At 35.2% G+C, this 18,924-nt stretch overlaps 2 protein-coding genes across 3 annotated transcripts; both read left to right on the top strand.

Annotated features, from left to right (window-relative positions):
• Window positions 1–7,870: 7,870 nt before the first annotated feature.
• Window positions 7,871–15,871, top strand: LOC111411289 (sodium/pyruvate cotransporter BASS2, chloroplastic). Of its 2 annotated transcripts, none has more exons than XM_023041836.1 (13): window positions 7,871–8,291; window positions 8,413–8,536; window positions 10,423–10,537; window positions 10,662–10,703; window positions 10,774–10,887; window positions 11,531–11,593; window positions 12,477–12,604; window positions 13,630–13,711; window positions 14,058–14,109; window positions 14,236–14,333; window positions 14,455–14,613; window positions 15,315–15,404; window positions 15,528–15,871. In XM_023041836.1, the coding sequence occupies exons 1-13, from the start codon at window positions 8,183–8,185 to the stop codon at window positions 15,603–15,605; spliced, it is 1,254 nt and encodes a 417-aa protein (XP_022897604.1). In that variant the 5' UTR covers window positions 7,871–8,182; the 3' UTR covers window positions 15,606–15,871. The 2 variants fall into 2 exon arrangements, with proteins under 2 accessions (XP_022897604.1, XP_022897606.1); XM_023041838.1 differs by lacking the exons at window positions 10,662–10,703; window positions 10,774–10,887 and adding exons at window positions 11,206–11,247; window positions 11,317–11,430 and having other exon boundaries at window positions 7,872–8,291.
• A 1,252-nt stretch (window positions 15,872–17,123) lies between these two features.
• Window positions 17,124–18,180, top strand: LOC111375855 (protein YLS3-like). Its single transcript, XM_022998768.1, has 2 exons — window positions 17,124–17,633; window positions 17,734–18,180. Exons 1-2 carry the CDS (start codon window positions 17,300–17,302, stop codon window positions 17,964–17,966), a joined length of 567 nt encoding a protein of 188 aa, XP_022854536.1. The 5' UTR covers window positions 17,124–17,299; the 3' UTR covers window positions 17,967–18,180.
• The last annotated feature ends 744 nt before the right edge of the window (window positions 18,181–18,924 follow it).

Raw genomic sequence — 18,924 nt, 5'->3', positions numbered from 1 at the left:
TAAGAAGCACGTACCTTCGTGATAATGCATCTACAACTACGTTTTCATTAGCTTACTTATATCTGATGACGTATGGAAACATCTCTACGAACTCCATCCCCCTCGCATGTCGCTTGTTCAACTTACCTTGACCCCGTAAGTGCTTTAGGGACTCATGATCGATGTGTACCATGAATTCCTTAGCCACAAGTAATGCGACCAAGCTTCCAATACTCGAACAAGGAAATACGGCTCCTTGTCATGTGTTGGGTAGTTTAGTGCAGCTCCATTCAACTTCTCGATAAAGTAAGCAATAGGCCTCCATTCATACATTAACAATGCTCCAATACCTATCCCTGATGCATCACACTCAATCTCGAACGTTTTATCAAAGTTAGGTAATGTCAAAGCAGGCGCTTTACACAATTTATCCTTATTGGTGTTAAATGCATGTTCTTTTGTTTCCCCCTAGTGAAAACCTATGCTTTTCTTAACGATTTCAGTTAATGGTGTCGTGATTGTGCTAAAGTCTCTCACAAACCGTCTATAAAAACTAGCCAGACCATGGAAGCTTCTAACCTCAGTTATACTTTTAGGTGTTGACCATTCTTGAATAGCTTTAGTCTTCTCCTCATCCACTTCTATCCCATTAGCACTAACAACAAATCCTAGGAAAACAACTCTATCCATGTAAAACATGCACTTTTTAAAATTAGCATACAATTGTTCTTTTCTTAACACAACAAGCACGCACTTTAAATGTTCTAAATGCTCATCTAGGTCTTTGCTATAGATTAAAATGTCATCAAAGTAAATTACAGCAAATTTTCCTATAAAACACGTAAAACATGATTCATTGAACGTATAAATGTGCTCGGTGCATTTGTGAGACCAAACGGCATAACCAACCACTCATATAACCCATATTTAGTTTTAAATGCCGTTTTCCGTTCATCACCCTCCCACATGCGAATTTGATGGTACCCGCTCTTAAGATCAGTTTTACTAAAAACACAAGCACCATGCAATTCATCAAACATATCATCTAGCCTAGGTATAGGGTGAAGATACTTTATTGTAATGTTGTTGATAACTCTGTAGTCCACGCACATTCACCAAGTCTCATCCTTCTCTGGCACCAATAGAACAGGCACAGCACACGGGCTCATGCTCTCCTTCACGTAATCTTTGCTCATCAACTTCTTCACTTGCCTCTGAAGTTCATTCGTCTCCTTGGGATTGCTTCGGTAAGCTGATCGGTTTGGAATGACAGTTCCGGGTATGAAGTCGATTTGGTACTCAATCCTTCGAACTGGTGGCAATCCACTTGGCATATCCTCCGGAAACGCATCTTTGAAATCCTGTAACAAAGACTTAACCACGTTAGGGAGAGAGGTGTTAGACTCCTCAAGGTAGAGGAGAGACTCTTTGTACACTAACAGCAACACTTGTCTCTTATCACTTAAAGCTTTTTTTAATTTACTCCCCCTCGCAAAGAAGTTCACTTTTGGCTTTTTTCTCCGTTTAGTTGACTCTTTTTCTCTTCGCTCAACTGACTCTTTTTCTCTCCTCTTTCTCTCTCTTTTCATGTGGCATCTCTCTCTTTCCCCCTTTCTCGACCACCTCACTATTTTATCTCTTACTCAAAGGCTCACTATCTTCTCTCATTTTTGTAGATTCTCTCGTTCGCCTTTCTTCCTCATTTCTCAGTTTTATTTGGTCTTCATACACTTGAGCCGGTGTTAATGGCGCAAGAGTTATGGACCTTCCATCATTCATAAAGCTATACCGGTTCCTATACCTATCATGTGTAACCTTCCTATCGAATTGACAGGGTCTTCCCAATAGAATATGACCCGCTTGCATAGGTACCACATCACATACAACCTTGTCACTATATCTCCCAATTGAGAAATTAATTAACACCCGTTTATTTACCCTAACTTCCACACTCTCATTCAACCACTGCAATTTATAAGGCCTAGGGTGTCTCAATAATGCCAAACCCAATTTCTCAACTAAAGTTGTGCTAGCCACATTTGTACAACTCCCACCATCAATAATCAAGCTACATACCTGATCATGGACGTGGCACCGAGTGTGGAATATGTTCTCCCACTGCTGCTCCAAATCATCTGTCTTGATTTGAGTGTTAAGTGCTCGCCTCGAGAACAGCAGCTCCCTAACGGAAAATTTTGTCTCGTTTTCACTACCAATATCCTCCAACGCAGGCATGTCATTATACTCTCCTTCACTCTCACTTACCACCTCTCCATTGTCCCACAATACCATGGTTCGTTTGTTAGGACACTGAGATGCAATGTGTCCCGACCCCAAACACCTGAAACACTTGATGTCCCGACTTCGTGATGGTTGTGGCTCCGATTTTGGCGCTGTCCTACTAGCACTTTCTTCTTTCCCCTTCTGTCACTCACTTCTTCCTTTGGTTACTGCTTTGCTCTCCTTATTATTACCATCCCACTTCGACTTCCAATTTGGGTTAGAAGATGAAGTAATCACCGACAGCCTTGTAGTCCCCTTCCTCTTAAGTTGTTTTTCCACCTTCATGACTACATGCAACATGTTTTCCAGCTCAACGTAATGCTGCAATTCCACTACATTAGTAATTTCCCGATATAGACCTTTTAAGAACTGTGCCATGATAGCTTCCCGATTCTCCACCACATTTGTCCTGATCATGAGTATTTTCATTTCCTTGTGATAGTCCTCCAAGCTCCTCGACCCTTGATACAGGCTTTGCAACTTCTAGTGGATCTCCTTATAGTAGTGGTTAGGAACGAACGACTTCCTCATCAATGCCTTCAAATCCTCCCAAGTACTAATTAGTCTTCCCCCAAACCATCGCTGTGTAGTAACCACTTGATCCCACCAGGTTATTGTGTAATCAATGAACTCTAACACCGCTAACTTCATTTTCTTCTCCTTCGAATAATTATAGCACTCAAAAATTAATTCCACCTTCTTTTCCCACTCCAAGTACGCCTCTGGGTCACTCCTCCCCTTAAATTATGGAATGGACATTTTGATATTGCCCATGTCCCCATCCGCCTCATCTCCGTGATTATTCCTAACCCGTCGTTCAGGCCTACCACCTCTATTCTTCATCTGTCCCATCCGTACTTCTCCATACGCCTTATCATCCCATTCACTGCTCAGATCAATTGCTTCCCGTTCCATCCTATGCTCCCGCCTACCCGGCCTGCTGGCATTAGATACTTCTACCAGCGGCTCCGTACTAAGATTAGCCACCGATGTATCCATCCTTATCATCCAAGCTTCCTGCTTAGCCCTCCAAACATCCTGTTGACCTAGCCTATCTCTAACAATCCCAAAAGCAAGTTCAAACTGCTGTATCAAATCCTCCGATTTCTGTTGTGATAGTCGTGTCGGCTTGAGTTGGAACCTTCTTGTTCAAACATTCTCTCAATTTCTGCCTCACCAAATTTTACTTGGAATCACACAATTGACTTTTACCCTCTAATAAGCTCACCATTCTGCCTTTTACAACTCAATGCTTCCACCAAGTGCTTCCAAAAACAATAATGAAGTCACCAGATTAAAACTTGCAGATTCAACTCGAAACGTAAGTCAAGAGAATAATTTGCAAGGGGTTGAAAACAAATAAAATGAAATTTGAATGGACTCAATAAAATTTCAACGGAACAATTGACGAAATTGACGAATTGAAAGAGAACTTTGGAATTTAGGAATTTGAATATAAACTTGTTGGTAGCAAATCAAGTAAATAATAAAATAATAATAATTTTTTTTGACGTGAACAGTAATTTTTTTTATCCGGATGTACAGTAACCTTTTTTTTTTAACTAATTCAAGAGATTACACTACCATCGAGAAATATAGATTGAATGAATCAATTGAAGAACGATTCAAGAACAAGGAAGGAAATTGGAAATCAAATAAAACTATGACCTAACAAGAAAATTAAAGATAGAACTTAATTAAATTGGAACCAAAGCTCTGATACCAATTGATGTGAACTCCGTAGCAACTTAGACTACGAAACCCTCAACTAAATTGATGCGAAACTTAAGAATGCCAATTGATAACCAGTTTGGAATGAACCCAACAAAATGAAACAAAGAACCTAAAGATAACGGTGATGCGATGGACCCCTTGTTTACAAATTGAAGAACCCACGATCCAGTGTTAAACGCCACAAGGAATTATCCTTGATAAGTTCTAAATTATTGTTCAAAGAAGAACAAATTGGAAGAAAGCAAAAGTCTCTCTTGAATTCAATAATAATTGCCAAAAGTTACTGCACAATGTAATGGAAAGAGTATTTATACTAAAGCTAAAAAAACCTAGCTAAAATCATGCAAAATCATCAAAATATGAAAAGAAGTCTAATTGGTATCAAATTCTAACAAAATAAGGAAATTCGCGGAAAATTAAAAACGCGTCAAATTTTATAACCATGCGGCCGCATGGTTGTTTTCCATGTGGTGGCATGGTAGACCCAGAAATTCCCAACGAATTCTTTGACTATGGCTGTGCGACCACAAGCCATTAAAGGGGTATGGCCGCATGGTTTTGCGGTTCATCTTCTTCTTCGGCAGCTTGTAACGCGTTGATCCATTTCACTTCGGCTTTCGATCCAAACATGAAACTTGTCATATTTTGAGTCCCGAACATCGTCCCACCAATGATTTCTTGAACGAGCAATCTCATCGCTTGTTTCACTTCCTTTGCCCTAGATTGCATCATCGGTCCGCCTTCAATTATCAACGGATCTTGTCCCGCAGTCGCCTTCATCTGGCTCGGCTCTTGGATCACATTAAATATGTTCCAATAGTAAAGAAGAACATAGAAATCATTTATTACAATTTATAAATGAATGTAAAAAAGAAAGAATTGTACTTTTTAAAAAGAAATCTATAATAGAAAATACAAGAAATAGACTTTCTTGAATTATTAATAGATAAAAGGGGAATAAAATTGCAAAATCATATATCTAAAAAGATATAAAGTTTATGAGATAAATTAGAATCCAAAGAACAAATACAAAATTTTTTTGGATGTTTAAATTATACAGAATGATTTATTGAAAATCTTTCTAAGAAAATGCATAAAATACATACTTAGAAAAAAAATACTAAAAGATAGAATGAAGAACATAAAAAAATAGTTAAATTATTAAAAGAAGAATGTAAAAATTTACCAAAATTAGGATTACCAGATGAAAAAGATAATTTGATTGTTAACACCGATGCCTTAGATAAATATTAGGCAACAATATTAAAAACAGATTTAAATGAGATTTGTAGATATTCAAGTGGAACTTTTAATCAAGTAGAAATAAATTATACTATTCATGAAAAATTATTACTAGCAATTATTAGAAAAATAAAAAAGTTCTAATTATTTTTGTTATCTAAAAAATTCATAGTTGAAACTGATGATTCTCAAGTTGTAGGATTAGTCAGGAATAAACTATCATTAGAACTTCAATATAGAAGACTACATAGATGGCAAGCTTATTTAGCATTTTATAATTTTAATATAGTTCATATTGAAGGAGTTAATTTTCTTGCAGATTTTCCCAGCAAAAATATAGAATTTGCTGATGGATAAAGTCAAAGTCATGGATTTATACCAATATATCCTACATATATAAAAAAGGACAGGTTTTCTTGAAGAAGAATTTGAAAACATAAATACTGGTGCAACACAGATCTCAGGGATGTTCAACTCAAATATAAAAAAATTGATGAATATCACTACTAAGCATCATAAAGAGGCCATAGAACTAAAAAATCAAGTTGATACTATTGCAACACAACTAAAAGATATACTGTCTGAGACAGATATGCCAAAGAGCTCAGAAATAAGTTTTCCAAATCAATATCAAATAGGGACAATTGAAAGTAGCAGTGAACCCAGACGTGACACCATACTATTGATAAAAAAGAGATTCAACATCAACTAAAAAAGTAGTGATACATGGAGATAAAAAAAGATTTCAAAACTATCAGTTTCATAGACTAGGACTAAGATAATATGATCCTTTTAGATCCAAAACAAGAAGAATATGCCAAAATAGTCAAAATCGTTTATGAAATAAAAAAAATGATTCACATTTCATTTCTCCAAAAAATAATGTTTATCCTAGAGTAACAGTCATGGAAGGAGGAGACCCTTCATTCATAAAGATTATTGCAGATTATGGATTTCTGGATTTGATATATCCAGGAAAAAATTTGATTGAAATTTTGAAATTGGATGGCATATTCATAAAAGAAGTATCAAGATTTTTCAAGGGACGAAGAATATATTTGAAATTTTATTCAATAAGTTCTGAATATGATGAAATTGTTTATTATGCAGTTGAACACATAATCTCAATTGGATATGTTGTAGCCAATTTTGAAATAGATGTTATAGAAAATGATAAAAAGGTTCCAAAGGTCACCAAGTCATGGATCAAGTATAGAAGAGCACTTGGAATCAAAGCCATATACAATATTGCTAAAAATTTGTATGATTAAAAATTGTCATATTCATGTCAATATCAAAATTGAATGCTAGTTTCAAATGGAAAACATAGAAAATAAAAAATCTTAAAGGACTATATTACAAAATTCGACATACATCAATTTTCAGGATGTCCTACTACTATCAAAGAATCTTGCCAGCTAAGAGATTGTTTCAACTGCATGAGAAGAAATAAAGAAAATAGGACGATAATAGAGCACCTTCGATAAAGCTGCATGTCAAATGAGGACAATAATAAAGCTGCATGTGAAGATGTAGGCCCGAAAAGGAAAATAATAGAAAAGCAAGAGTGCCTTTTGATATAGCTGATATATGCAATGATGTAATTAGATCAATACTAAGAGCTTCATTTGTATGTATAAATAGAGGCATGAGGAAAGGATAGAGATATCTTGAAATCTCGAATTGTAATCAATAGTTACTCTCAAGCCATCCTCGATTTGAAAAACTAGTTTTTCTGAAAATCCTTTTGTATCAAATAGAAATATTGTATAAATCTCTACAGAAGTAAAATTCCTATATTTTGATATCAATATGAGTTTCTAAGGGCCTGTTTGGACCCATTTTTTCACCCAAAAAATTGATTTTTTGACCGTTATTTCACTATTCCAGCCATCATATTTGACTTTTTCTCTCACAAGTGGACCCCACTTTTTTCCTAACGGTCAAAAAATCAATTCTCAAAATCACTCCCAAACAGGCTCTAAATCTTTTTCCCACAGATTCTTGAAGAATCTAATAGAAAGTTTCTTTCGTATTTTAGCAAAAATAGAGTTTTTCTTTAATTGAAATCTAGAGATTTATTCTTTAGAATTGATATATCGAGAGCAAGAAGTTGAAAGAGCAAGAGGTCGTTCAAGGAAACAATTTATATATTCAGAGTTTGGAGGTCACTTGGTTCTAAAAATAAAGATTCGGATGAGAACTAAGGTAAGACTATTAATTTTTGCTAAAATTTGAACGAATCTTTTTAAGATCTTAGAGAATCGTAGGGATTATTTGTATGATTAAATGTCAGAATATATATTTGAAGGATTAGATAATCTATTAGAAAGAATGTTAGAATAAATAGAAAATATTATTTCTCAATTAAAAAATATAAATGTATCATCTGAAGAATATAATATACTTAATAAAAAATATAAACAATATGTTGTAAATTATTCCAATATATTAGATAATAGAATGAACCTATATACTGAAATCCATAATAGAATAAAAATAAGATAAAGATAGTTTAAAAAGATTGGGATATATATTACAATATAAGAAGAGTTATTTCTTTCAGGACATGATAGAGTTTTCTATGAATAAATTAAAATGATATAAAATTATGCCAAATAAAAAAATCTCCCCATTTTCGAGGAATAGACAATCAGAAGCATAACATGACAACGGATACAACAATCCCCTTCTTCATTTTGACGTTGGTGGAGCTTTCACATTTGCAATAATGCAATTTGCGAAACATTTGAATGAGCCCCTTCGTGTAATTTGTGGTCGAGGACGATTCAAGGCTCCTCAGAATTCTATCATCTTGTCCACCCTGGAACCCAGTAATTTTCCCATACCCCAAAGTCGAATTTTACAGCTCCAAAACCCTTGCTTAAACCTGAATTGAACTTAAACCAAAAATCCCATTATCTTCTTCCGAATTGTATTACCAATGGCTACAATTTCAAGATTCGTTAGTAAAGATTGTAGTTTGCAGCAATATTACGCTCTTCCTAAGCCAAGCTGTGATCTTTCAGTCGGAAGACGACAGAGCTTTCAGAGTACGTGTAGTTTTTTAATATCCTATTTCAATTTTTGGGGGTCTTCAGGAGCTTCAGTCTTGTGGGCTCTTTTGAAATTTTGATTTTAAATTGATAGATTAATTATTTTGTTGATTTTTAGATTTCAGGGGTGAGCTTATTGCATCCGAGGGTAACAGAAGTAATTTGGCTATTCATAGTAAACACCAGAATTCTATTACTGCTGTCTCAGTGCCTATGACATTTGTAAAATCATCTGCTTCAAGGTATGGTTATGCTTAAGAGAAGATAACAAGCTAATTTTATTTTTTCTTCATGTTGGTTTATTATTGCATTAAATGGGAAAGAGCATCCAGGGAATAGCCAAAAATTTCTTTGGGGGAAAATTTGCTATATATTAACTTGGAGATCTTGATCCAATAACATGGATATTAAACAGATAAATTTGTAAGCTCAATTAGTTGCCTAATGGACCAAATGTTATCAAAACAGACACGTTCAGGAAGTAAAAAAAATCAAGCCTAAATAAGTAAGCAAAGGTAAACACAAAACCAATCGACTGCAAACAAGATACATGAAAATAATTACGTAAAAAAAAAAAAAAAAAAAAAAGACAAAAGAGCAGAAGAAAGGCCCTACCCTGATTTTTTTTTTATTATTTTTTTAATGATAAGATAAAAGAAGACACCTGATATTTTGGAGATTTTTTACCAGGATAACTTGTCCCCATAATTTCATGCACATTGCTCTGTTGAAAGCTCTCTTTATTCCTTGATCATTGTACTTCTCTAAAAGTCACCAAAGACAATATGTAACCGTTCTTTTTATACTTGAAGGACTTCAAAATGAAAACTATAATGATGTTAGAGTGTCTTAATTTGAGGCCTTAAGAATGATCTCGTGACACCTCTTTATCAGTAAGTAACATACAGTCTGATGATACCTGGGTAATGGACAGTGCTCCTGGCTGACATTTCTGTGCTTCATAGACAGCACTTTGCCCGTTCTTGCTCGTTGTACGTGGCACATGACGACATCCAGAACATCACCACAACCTAAAAACCTTTGTAACATTTCTCTAAACATCTCCACAACCTAAAAACCTTTGTAACGTAGTAGAAGTGCGGAACCAATTCAGGAGCATTGACTATCAATTGTGGTGGCATCTCAAAGTTTTTTAGGTGGAGAGAGCTATGTGCTTCTCAGTCTTATTGTTGACCAGATGCTATAGAATGTGACAAAATTTGAATCTTCATAATCCAAAAAATGTGCGTAGAGTAGCTTTGTTCTCTTGACACTGCTTCTTCCATTCATGTGCAAAGCGTTACACCCAAACACTTTGAAAGGAGAAATCAATTTTTTATTTTTTGTTGAGGAACCTAACCTTTCCTCTACTGGGAAAATACCATAACAATGGAAAAATACCATAACAATATAGAGTTTTTTCCCGAAATATTTTCCCCTCTTTTACCAGCATCTCAAATCACTGTTTTCTAAAACATAAAATTGGAGGAAAGAGCAAAAAACAGGGAGCTTTTTTTTTTTTTTTTTTTTTGTCTGGTTGTATTACAAGTTTGAAAAAAGAACGAAGGAAAGTCATCAGATTTGGGAAAATCGTGGAGGTTTATACATAAAAAGAGTTTTATTTTTCCAAGAAATTATGGCATTTTTAAATTCATGTTGAAAGTAGAAAACTTCGTGTCCCTTGAGAAACTTTTTTTTTTTGGGTAGTTCAGGTTTCTCCTTGTTTTTCTTTGATATGTTGAATAGTGTGAATCCTACTTAAAATAACACGAGAATGAAGGGAAAAAACTACAAGCTCTAGGCCACCTTCAGCTGTCATTTTTTTTCTTTCTTCTTTTAACGTTTCTCATGTTACTCTCCCGACATTGTTAGCCTTTTGCTAGTACATTTTGTTATGGAGATTTTCTGTCGTTTTTTGCTCCTATTTTAAATGGAAACTGCTGGTCAAGATCACAACAAATATGTTAGAAACATTTATCTTACCTCGGTGTTAATCCTATTCCCAAGACATTGCTTTTGTCCCTTGTAGTTGATGATGAAGGGAATATGTCAAAATACTTTCTTTCTTTTACGTTTTCAGCTATTCATTTAGGGTATGGCAATCACAACTGTTTATGACTATGATTAGGAATTCAAGTGTTTGTTGCAAGGCGGCCACCTCTGGAGATTTTACCAACAATACTAGTAAAATGAGCCAATATGAGAGAATAATTGAAACATTGACAACTCTCTTTCCAGTGTGGGTATGTTCATTCAATTTTGTTGCAACAGTAAAATTTCATTTTGTTCCTTTTTTCCTCTATGCCGTCCTCGGAAGAAGTTATGTCATGGAAAGATTCACTTATCAGTTCTATTCACTCTGTGCAGGTTATATTAGGTACCATTATTGGCATTTACAAACCTGTTGCGGTAAGTTCTTTCAGTTGCAACTGCTGAAACTTGAATAATTATCAATTAGTTGAATCTCAGAGTCTTGCAGGTTACTTGGTTAGAAACAGACCTATTTACTGTTGGTTTGGGTTTCCTTATGCTTTCGATGGGATTGACACTTACATTCGAGGACTTCAGAAGATGTTTGCGCAACCCATGGACTGTAAGTAGTAATTTATATATATTGCAGAAGAAATGCTGCTATCGAGGATATGAATACTTACATCGATATATTTGAGAGAAATTGTTGCTTGTGTTTTTAGGTGGGTGTGGGATTTTTGGCACAATACATCATCAAGCCCATTGAGCCAATATGAGAGAATAATTGAAACATTGACAACTCTCTTTCCAGTGTGGGTATGTTCATTCAATTTTGTTGCAACAGTAAAATTTCATTTTGTTCCTTTTTTCCTCTATGCCGTCCTCGGAAGAAGTTATGTCATGGAAAGATTCACTTATCAGTTCTATTCACTCTGTGCAGGTTATATTAGGTACCATTATTGGCATTTACAAACCTGCTGCGGTAAGTTCTTTCAGTTGCAACTGCTGAAACTTAATAATTATCAATTAGTTGAATCTCAGAGTCTTGCAGGTTACTTGGTTAGAAACAGACCTATTTACTGTTGGTTTGGGTTTCCTTATGCTTTCGATGGGATTGACACTTACATTCGAGGACTTCAGAAGATGTTTGCGCAACCCATGGACTGTAAGTAGTAATTTATATATATTGCAGAAGAAATGCTGCTATCGAGGATATGAATACTTACATCGATATATTTGAGAGAAATTGTTGCTTGTGTTTTTAGGTGGGTGTGGGATTTTTGGCACAATACATCATCAAGCCCATGTTGGGCTTCTTTATTGCAATGGTAAGTCTTCATCCTCTTGACACTGGTAACTATTTATTTACAAGTTGCATGTACGATCATAATTGAACTCATAGGACTATGACTGAACATTCTATTAGTTGACTGTGATGGTTTAAAGGATGTTCTAGTATCGCTTTCCTCCAGTCCTGATATTGATGTGATGTCTGAAAAGTCTTAGGCATTTCAAAGCTCCATAGCAGTGGAGATAATTGAATGAATGCCTGAGTGGTTCTACTTTATTCTGCTAAAGCTAATACAGTAACATCTTATATATAAAATGTAGCCTTAATAATTGTCTTCTAAAGTAATTCATATCTTGAGGAAGCCTTGTTATGCTTTAGCCGCTGCTTGGAAAATTTGTAAATGGTTTCTAAATAGGAATAGTAAGATGAATACTAGTGGGTTTCACGAAATATATGGATGATACCGAGTCATAGTTATGGATGTGTGGTTGAAATTGGCTCTGACTGTATTTATAAACCATTTACAAATTGCTTGCCAAACGGAGGCTTAAAGTTGCAAACCTAAATATTCTCTTTATTCCTCGTAATGGCAGAAGTTTGTCTCCATTTGGCAAAGGTTATAAATATTTTATAAATGGTCAAACTTCATTTTTAACCGCACATTCTAATATACCCACAAGTAGTGCCTACTTAACCACCACTCATTTTTATTTATTTATAAATTAAACAGTTTTAAAATTCTTCCCAAACGGAGGCTTCGTATTTTCTCGTCCTGACTTGCCTACTGGGCTGCAATGACTGAGCATGCTTCTTGATTCTTCTACAATAACCACCATACTTTTCTTGTCCCTCAAGTTTGATTTTGCTTTTCAAGATGTTGTCCTCGAAATATTGCTAAGTGTTTCTGCACTGATCTACAGACTCTGAAATTGTCGGCTCCTTTGGCAACTGGTCTTATTTTGGTTTCATGCTGCCCTGGAGGCCAGGCATCAAATGTTGCTACATATATATCCAAGGGTAATGTTGCACTCTCAGTTCTCATGACAACGTAAGTTCACTTACAGCCTTTTTCTCACTGTCTTGTTGGAACATGATGAATCTGTATAGCCTTTTTAAACTACATTCTGTATAATTCTGTATATTTAGCATAATGATCCTAGATAATTCTCACGAAGGAAGGAAAAGTGATTCCTTACAAGCATATTTTCAGGGTTAAGGCGCTAAATAGATAAATACCTTGGATCTTCTGCATTCAGTCAACGTGACATTTAATGCAAAGATTAAATCATCAGTCTATTTTGAATTGGTAATTTTATTTTGCGAGATACAAATAAACTTCCTCTTGCAATTGAATTTTGGCAGTGACGACTTTTTGTTACGGAAATTTCTTTTGCAAACACATTCCTTTATAGTAACTAGGAAAATGCATGCTTAGGCGCATGGATAACTTATCTGATTGCATATTTGAGCTGGAACAACTAAGACCTAAGAAATCTGTGAGGCTCTCATGAATTAACCGCAATATTCCGTTGCTTTACGAGCTAACCTCAAAGATTATACCTCTGTTTGGCAAATCTATAAATAGGAATAGTAATGGTTCCCATGAAATATGTGAATAATAATGAATGGCATTTATGAATGTGACTTTGACTGAATTTATAAACATATTTATAAATTTGTATCCAAACGGAGGCTATATATTATAACAAATTTTTATGTAGCAGAGCTGTTTTATAAAGTTGTTGAAGTATTTCATAAAATATTTTGACACGGTCTAAGATCCAACTATTTTCCTAGAAAACACTGAAACCTTTTTTATATTCTTACTGTAAAGAGGATGGCTCATTCTCAGTTACAGAATTAACCTACTCACTGTGATGTGTTAAATTCATGTCTCAAATAAGAAAAGAGTAAACGTGTGAAAAGGAAATCCTGCACAAATATTCAGGATGTAACATTAAAAGTAGATATGCCGACATCTAAATGGCAGGGTCTAATATTTAAGCATCCTTTGCTAGAAAAAGTTGTTGATATATAGTTGGAATGACCATGGTATTTCTGTTGTTTTTGCAGTTGTTCAACCATTGGTGCTATTGTGATGACACCGCTCCTCACTAAGCTTCTTGCTGGTCAGCTTGTACCAGTTGATGCAGCTGTAAGACTTACATATTGATTTTCCTCAAATATGTAACGGTGAATTTTGCATAGTTGAACAACTTGTATGCATCCTAGATATAGCTAGTAGAACTATTAACTTGTGCTTGCATACACAAGACTGGATAATAGAATAAAAACGTAAGCTGTGACTTAATTGCTTGTGGGATGTCAGATTCTCCATACTCAATATTAAGATATAAACTAGTGTATAGAGCATCAGATAACTCTGCTAGCAAGAATCTCAAGGACACCATGCATATCTGACTTTCATATCTTGTAATTTGCTTGCATCGAGGATTTTCTTCCATAACAATTAACACTTGCACACTTTTTTTGTATTACAGGGTCTAGCAATAAGCACTTTTCAGGTTGTGTTAGTGCCAACAATTATTGGGGGTAACCTGAGAAATTTAAATTTCTGTTCTTTTATTATTCTAGACAAAAATATCTCTATTGGTTGTTAAATAAGCTTAAATTTTTACCTCCTGGATCTCTCACTTGACATGCTTACTTTTTTGGCAGTGTTAGCAAACGAGTTCTTTCCAAAGTTCACATCTAAAATAATTACAGTTACACCTTTAATTGGAGTTATCCTGACCACCCTTCTATGTGCGAGTCCTGTAAGTTCATTATGTACAACTATGGGATCTATGTATTATTCTATAGACATTAGACAGTGTTGCTCCCTGCTACCTTCTTGCACATATTGACGTAGAGCTTCTTTGTTTTTCCCGTCATTAGATTGGGCAAGTTTCAGAAGTCCTGAAAACTCAGGGGGCACAATTAATATTCCCAGTGGCCCTGTTACACGCCGCAGCATTTTTTATTGGTTATTGGATTTCAAAAATATCATTCGGTGAATCAACTTCTCGTACTATTTCTATAGAATGTGGAATGCAGGTATATCCCATCATTGTTTCTCTTAGAGTCCATAAATTTTGTTTATTTGTGTTGCAACATGGTTTATTTCTAGAATTGGAGATGCACTCTGCCAGCTACATGTAATTGGATTAATGTTCTTCATGTATAGCACAATTCATCAAATTGTATCTCATTTTTCAAAACTTTTACTGCTTGGAGGGTGTTGAAAGAGGTTTGAGAATCTTGTTATCTCATGGCTTTAGATGCTTGCTCTTTTATGGATCTTCTTCTCTGCCATCAAGGAGAACGAGTATTGATGTTATAATAAAGTAATCTGTGAGACATATGAAACATTCTCGTACATGAATGGAAAATGCTGAATCAATCTGGACTCATGCTGAATTTGTGGAATATAGCACTTTTATGTAAAATGTTATAATTTGAATACCTTCTCTTGGTGTTATATTTGTGATCTGGTTAACATTGCTATTATTTTGCTGACTGATTTTTATATTTCTTTCTAAAAGAATAGTGGTCTTCACACATTTTAGTCGATGCAATATTAGATTCTTGTAGCTTGTGCAGTTAAGTATTATTAGTAGAGCTTAATACAATTTGCATGACATTTCGAAATAGTACGTAAACATTTATCTTTGATGTTAATTTTCTCCCGAACTTAGTTACTTGTGCATGGATGTTCTGGAATGGACTTTTAATTGTTTATTCTTTGTTATTAACAGAGCTCTGCACTTGGATTTTTGCTGGCCCAAAAACATTTCACAAATCCTCTGGTGGCCGTGCCTTCTGCTGTAAGCGTTGTCTGCATGGCGGTGAGTATGGTTCGGCGCTTAAAGTATATATTTACGTGCCTTTCATTTGAGCATTGCTAGAGTAGTGGTATAGTTTCCGTACGTATACTTATACGACGTACATTTCATATGTGAAATTTGCAGCTAGGAGGAAGTGCTCTTGCTGTTTACTGGAGGAACATGCCAAACCCAGTCGATGACAAAGACGACTTCAAGGAATAAGACTTGTTATTCTTCCTTTATTGAAGTTAGTGTGGACTTGTTTAGCTCTTCTTTTAAGTATTTTTGGGATATATTCCCCACCCCCCAGCTTCAGTTCCAAAAAGGACCAAGTTTTGGCTTGAATGACATGTTATTTGTCCCGAATCATTCTGTATGAGTTGATTAGAAGTAATTTAGATATGAATGGCTAGAGGAAATTTCACATCAACTTGTAACTTTACAATGAAATTCGGATGGAACATTAATCACATTTCAACTTGCTAGAACTCTATGGACCCTTGTTCAAATGGCCATAAACAAGCCTATATAAAAGGCTTTTGGGGGTATCGTTCAGTCACAAACATCCACCCCTAATGAATCATAATGTTAAAACGGGCATAGCAGAGATCAATCTTAATATACTGTTGGGAGTCCTATTCATAGATTCACATTCTTATGATACTGTTGGGGGTCCTATTTATAGATTTGCGCTGAGAGTGCTAATTGGGAATTTGTAAGAGTATCCAAATCTATTTGTCGACGTTGTAGAGGTGTAAGTTGCTCTCTATAGAAAGAACATGTTGAGTCTGTCTATGTATGTATGCCAATATTTTGTAATTCTATACTATCGAGTTATGAAATTTCGGAAAGAAAATAGACATAAGAGTACTTGGGATTTATAGTGGTTCGCTTCAATTTGAAACTCTGTCAATTTTTTTTTATCAATGTAGTAATTCAGTATGATAAAAAGAAGTTTATAAGATAAAAATGTTGAATCTATTTTTTTGTAACATCTCTCTCTCCTTTTTATAATGGTTACATAAACCCTAAAAAAAGCTTCTTATTTATAAGAAAAATTAGGATAATATCGAAATTACAAATGTGAAATTCTTAAACTATCATTTACGAAATTTTGGTTGATCAATGTAACGATAATGCGTAACGTCAATAACTAGTCTTGGATCAACTCATATGGACGACCTGCTTCTATTCCAACAATCATATTCACACTTCTGCTAACGTTACTTTCTAAAGAAGTAAAAATGGGACAGATGTGGATTATTGATTGAAAGTTGAAACCGATCATATTTGGCCTTGGAAGATGCAATTTCATTTCTCAAAGCATACCCTACATTTAATGAAGACATGAAGGTGCGCGTTATCTAAGTTTCATTTCTGCATTGCATCAATTTTCTGATTCATTGCTGCTGTGTGGGCAGGCATGCTTATGTTTAATACTGGATTACAATTTATAAATATGCTAACTTTATTTGAATGAATCGATTTAAACTTATGTTGCTCGGTACGTAAAGCCATCACCTAGCAGAATTTCTACCCTGAATCTGATGGGTTTCAATACAGAAGTGAAAACGAAAACGTTTTACCCTTTTGTTGCAGATGGAGTGATGTGAATAAATGTCATTTCTGCAGATTTCTCATTTAACACAATCATCAAATTCAAGCTAATCACAGGGTTTGCAATTGCACAAGTTCAAATATTTTTATAAAAACGATATTTGGCATATCATTTCTATCTGCTATTGCACAAATCCCAACCAGGAAACCGTTGAATGATTATTAATGGTGCTGTATGGGAAGACAATAAATACCTCAAGTAATAAATTCTATATATACACACACCAAACAAAGCTCTTCCTATAAAAACAATCTTTAGTGATTTAACAGCTTTCAGAGTGTAGAAAATATAAGAAAAAATGAACAGAAAGAAGAATCTGTTTATTATCATTTGCATTTTAGTGGGCACAATGGCAATGGTAGCAACAGCTACAATGGAAGATGATGAAAAAGATTGTGCAGAACAACTAACAAATCTTGCCGCGTGCATACCATTTGTGAGCGGCACAGCAAAGAAGCCTACTCCTGAGTGCTGCCAAGACACCGATAAAGTTAGGACTGCGAAACCCAAATGCTTGTGTGTTCTTATCAAAGAGAGCACTGACCCCTCGATGGGACTTCCGATTAATACCACTTTAGCTCTCCAAATGCCTGCTGCATGCAATATAGATGCCAAAGTCTCAGATTGTCCTTGTAAGATATATATACTTCTACTGTATATTTGGTATACTGGATTAGACAGTACTTGACACTCAGTTTGATGAGTTGATAATAATTTTTTTTGTGATTGCAGCTATACTCAAACTCCCAGCAGATTCACCTGATGCCAAGATATTTCAAGTAGCGGGAGTGGATTCAAGCACATCAAGCTCTTCCCCGGCTTCTGCTTCTACATCATCTTCTTCCTCGACAGGGTCAAGTTCTGATAGCAAGACAACTGCAGCAAGTAGCAAGGGTGGAGCAAAGATTGCTGGTAGTGTCTTTTTGGTGATGGGACTTGCCTTAGTTTCCTTGGTCTTGGTTTAAATTTTATGCGGTATGAAAAGGGGATGCGCCATCAAGAACTTTCGTTGCATATGATCAAAAACTGCACCTGAGCTCGTCGACTTTGTAGGGACAATTAGAATCAATAATTAGGAATTTGTACTTCTAAATGTTTCTTGATTTTCATAATATGAACAATAAGACAAAATGATCTTGCATTGAGATTGGATTTCTATTATGTTGAAAGGTACATTTCAACCCGTGTGAGTATTTTCCTTGATTAAGGATTGCTAGATAATCCAGTTTTATAACTAGAGGCGCAAGTTGACTCTAAATTGTCAAGTTGATATCACACTAATATTTCCAATCGCGTCTCTTACACTGAAAATGATAGAAAACAGTGTCACCAAAGCTCAAAAAGTGCATTATACTATAATAAAGCATACATCTTTAGTTGCCTCTATGGATTTACACGATATACACATATAAATGAACCTCCATAAAGTGGCGTTACTTAAACGTATATTAAAAAACCTGCCTCACTTGTACGAACTTCTTCCAACAAACTATTAGAGATAGTTTGACATTCTATGTAATTCTTCCATTTTTATTCTTAAGAGTTTTATCAATTAGAACATAGTCAGTGCGTGTGTAATCTTTGTAATTTTCATTTACCATATTGCCAGAGTCTTGTAAACTGTATGTGTAGTGATGTTTTATTGGAATGATATGCCATATTCCTTCCCATTCTCTATTCTACTATATGGTATCAGAGTAGGAATTCTGACCTGCACTAGCTTTCTCCACCACAACAGCTGCCCCCCCTTTTTAATCCTTCAATCTCGTCTTCCTCCATGGCTGCCGACAATCAACCCATCACTATCCTCAACGAATAGGAGCCCACTGAACCATTGACAGTCATCAACATCTCAGCCTCCAATATTATTAAACTCATGCTCACCATCTCTCGTGGAAACTACAACTTGAGGCTATTCTCATT

Source organism: Olea europaea, chromosome 2 (assembly GCF_002742605.1).
Source record: "Olea europaea var. sylvestris chromosome 2, O_europaea_v1, whole genome shotgun sequence".
Taxonomy (NCBI): domain Eukaryota; kingdom Viridiplantae; phylum Streptophyta; class Magnoliopsida; order Lamiales; family Oleaceae; genus Olea; species Olea europaea.
Note: the sequence above shows the minus strand (reverse complement) of the source record. Positions and strands in the feature narration are given on the sequence as shown.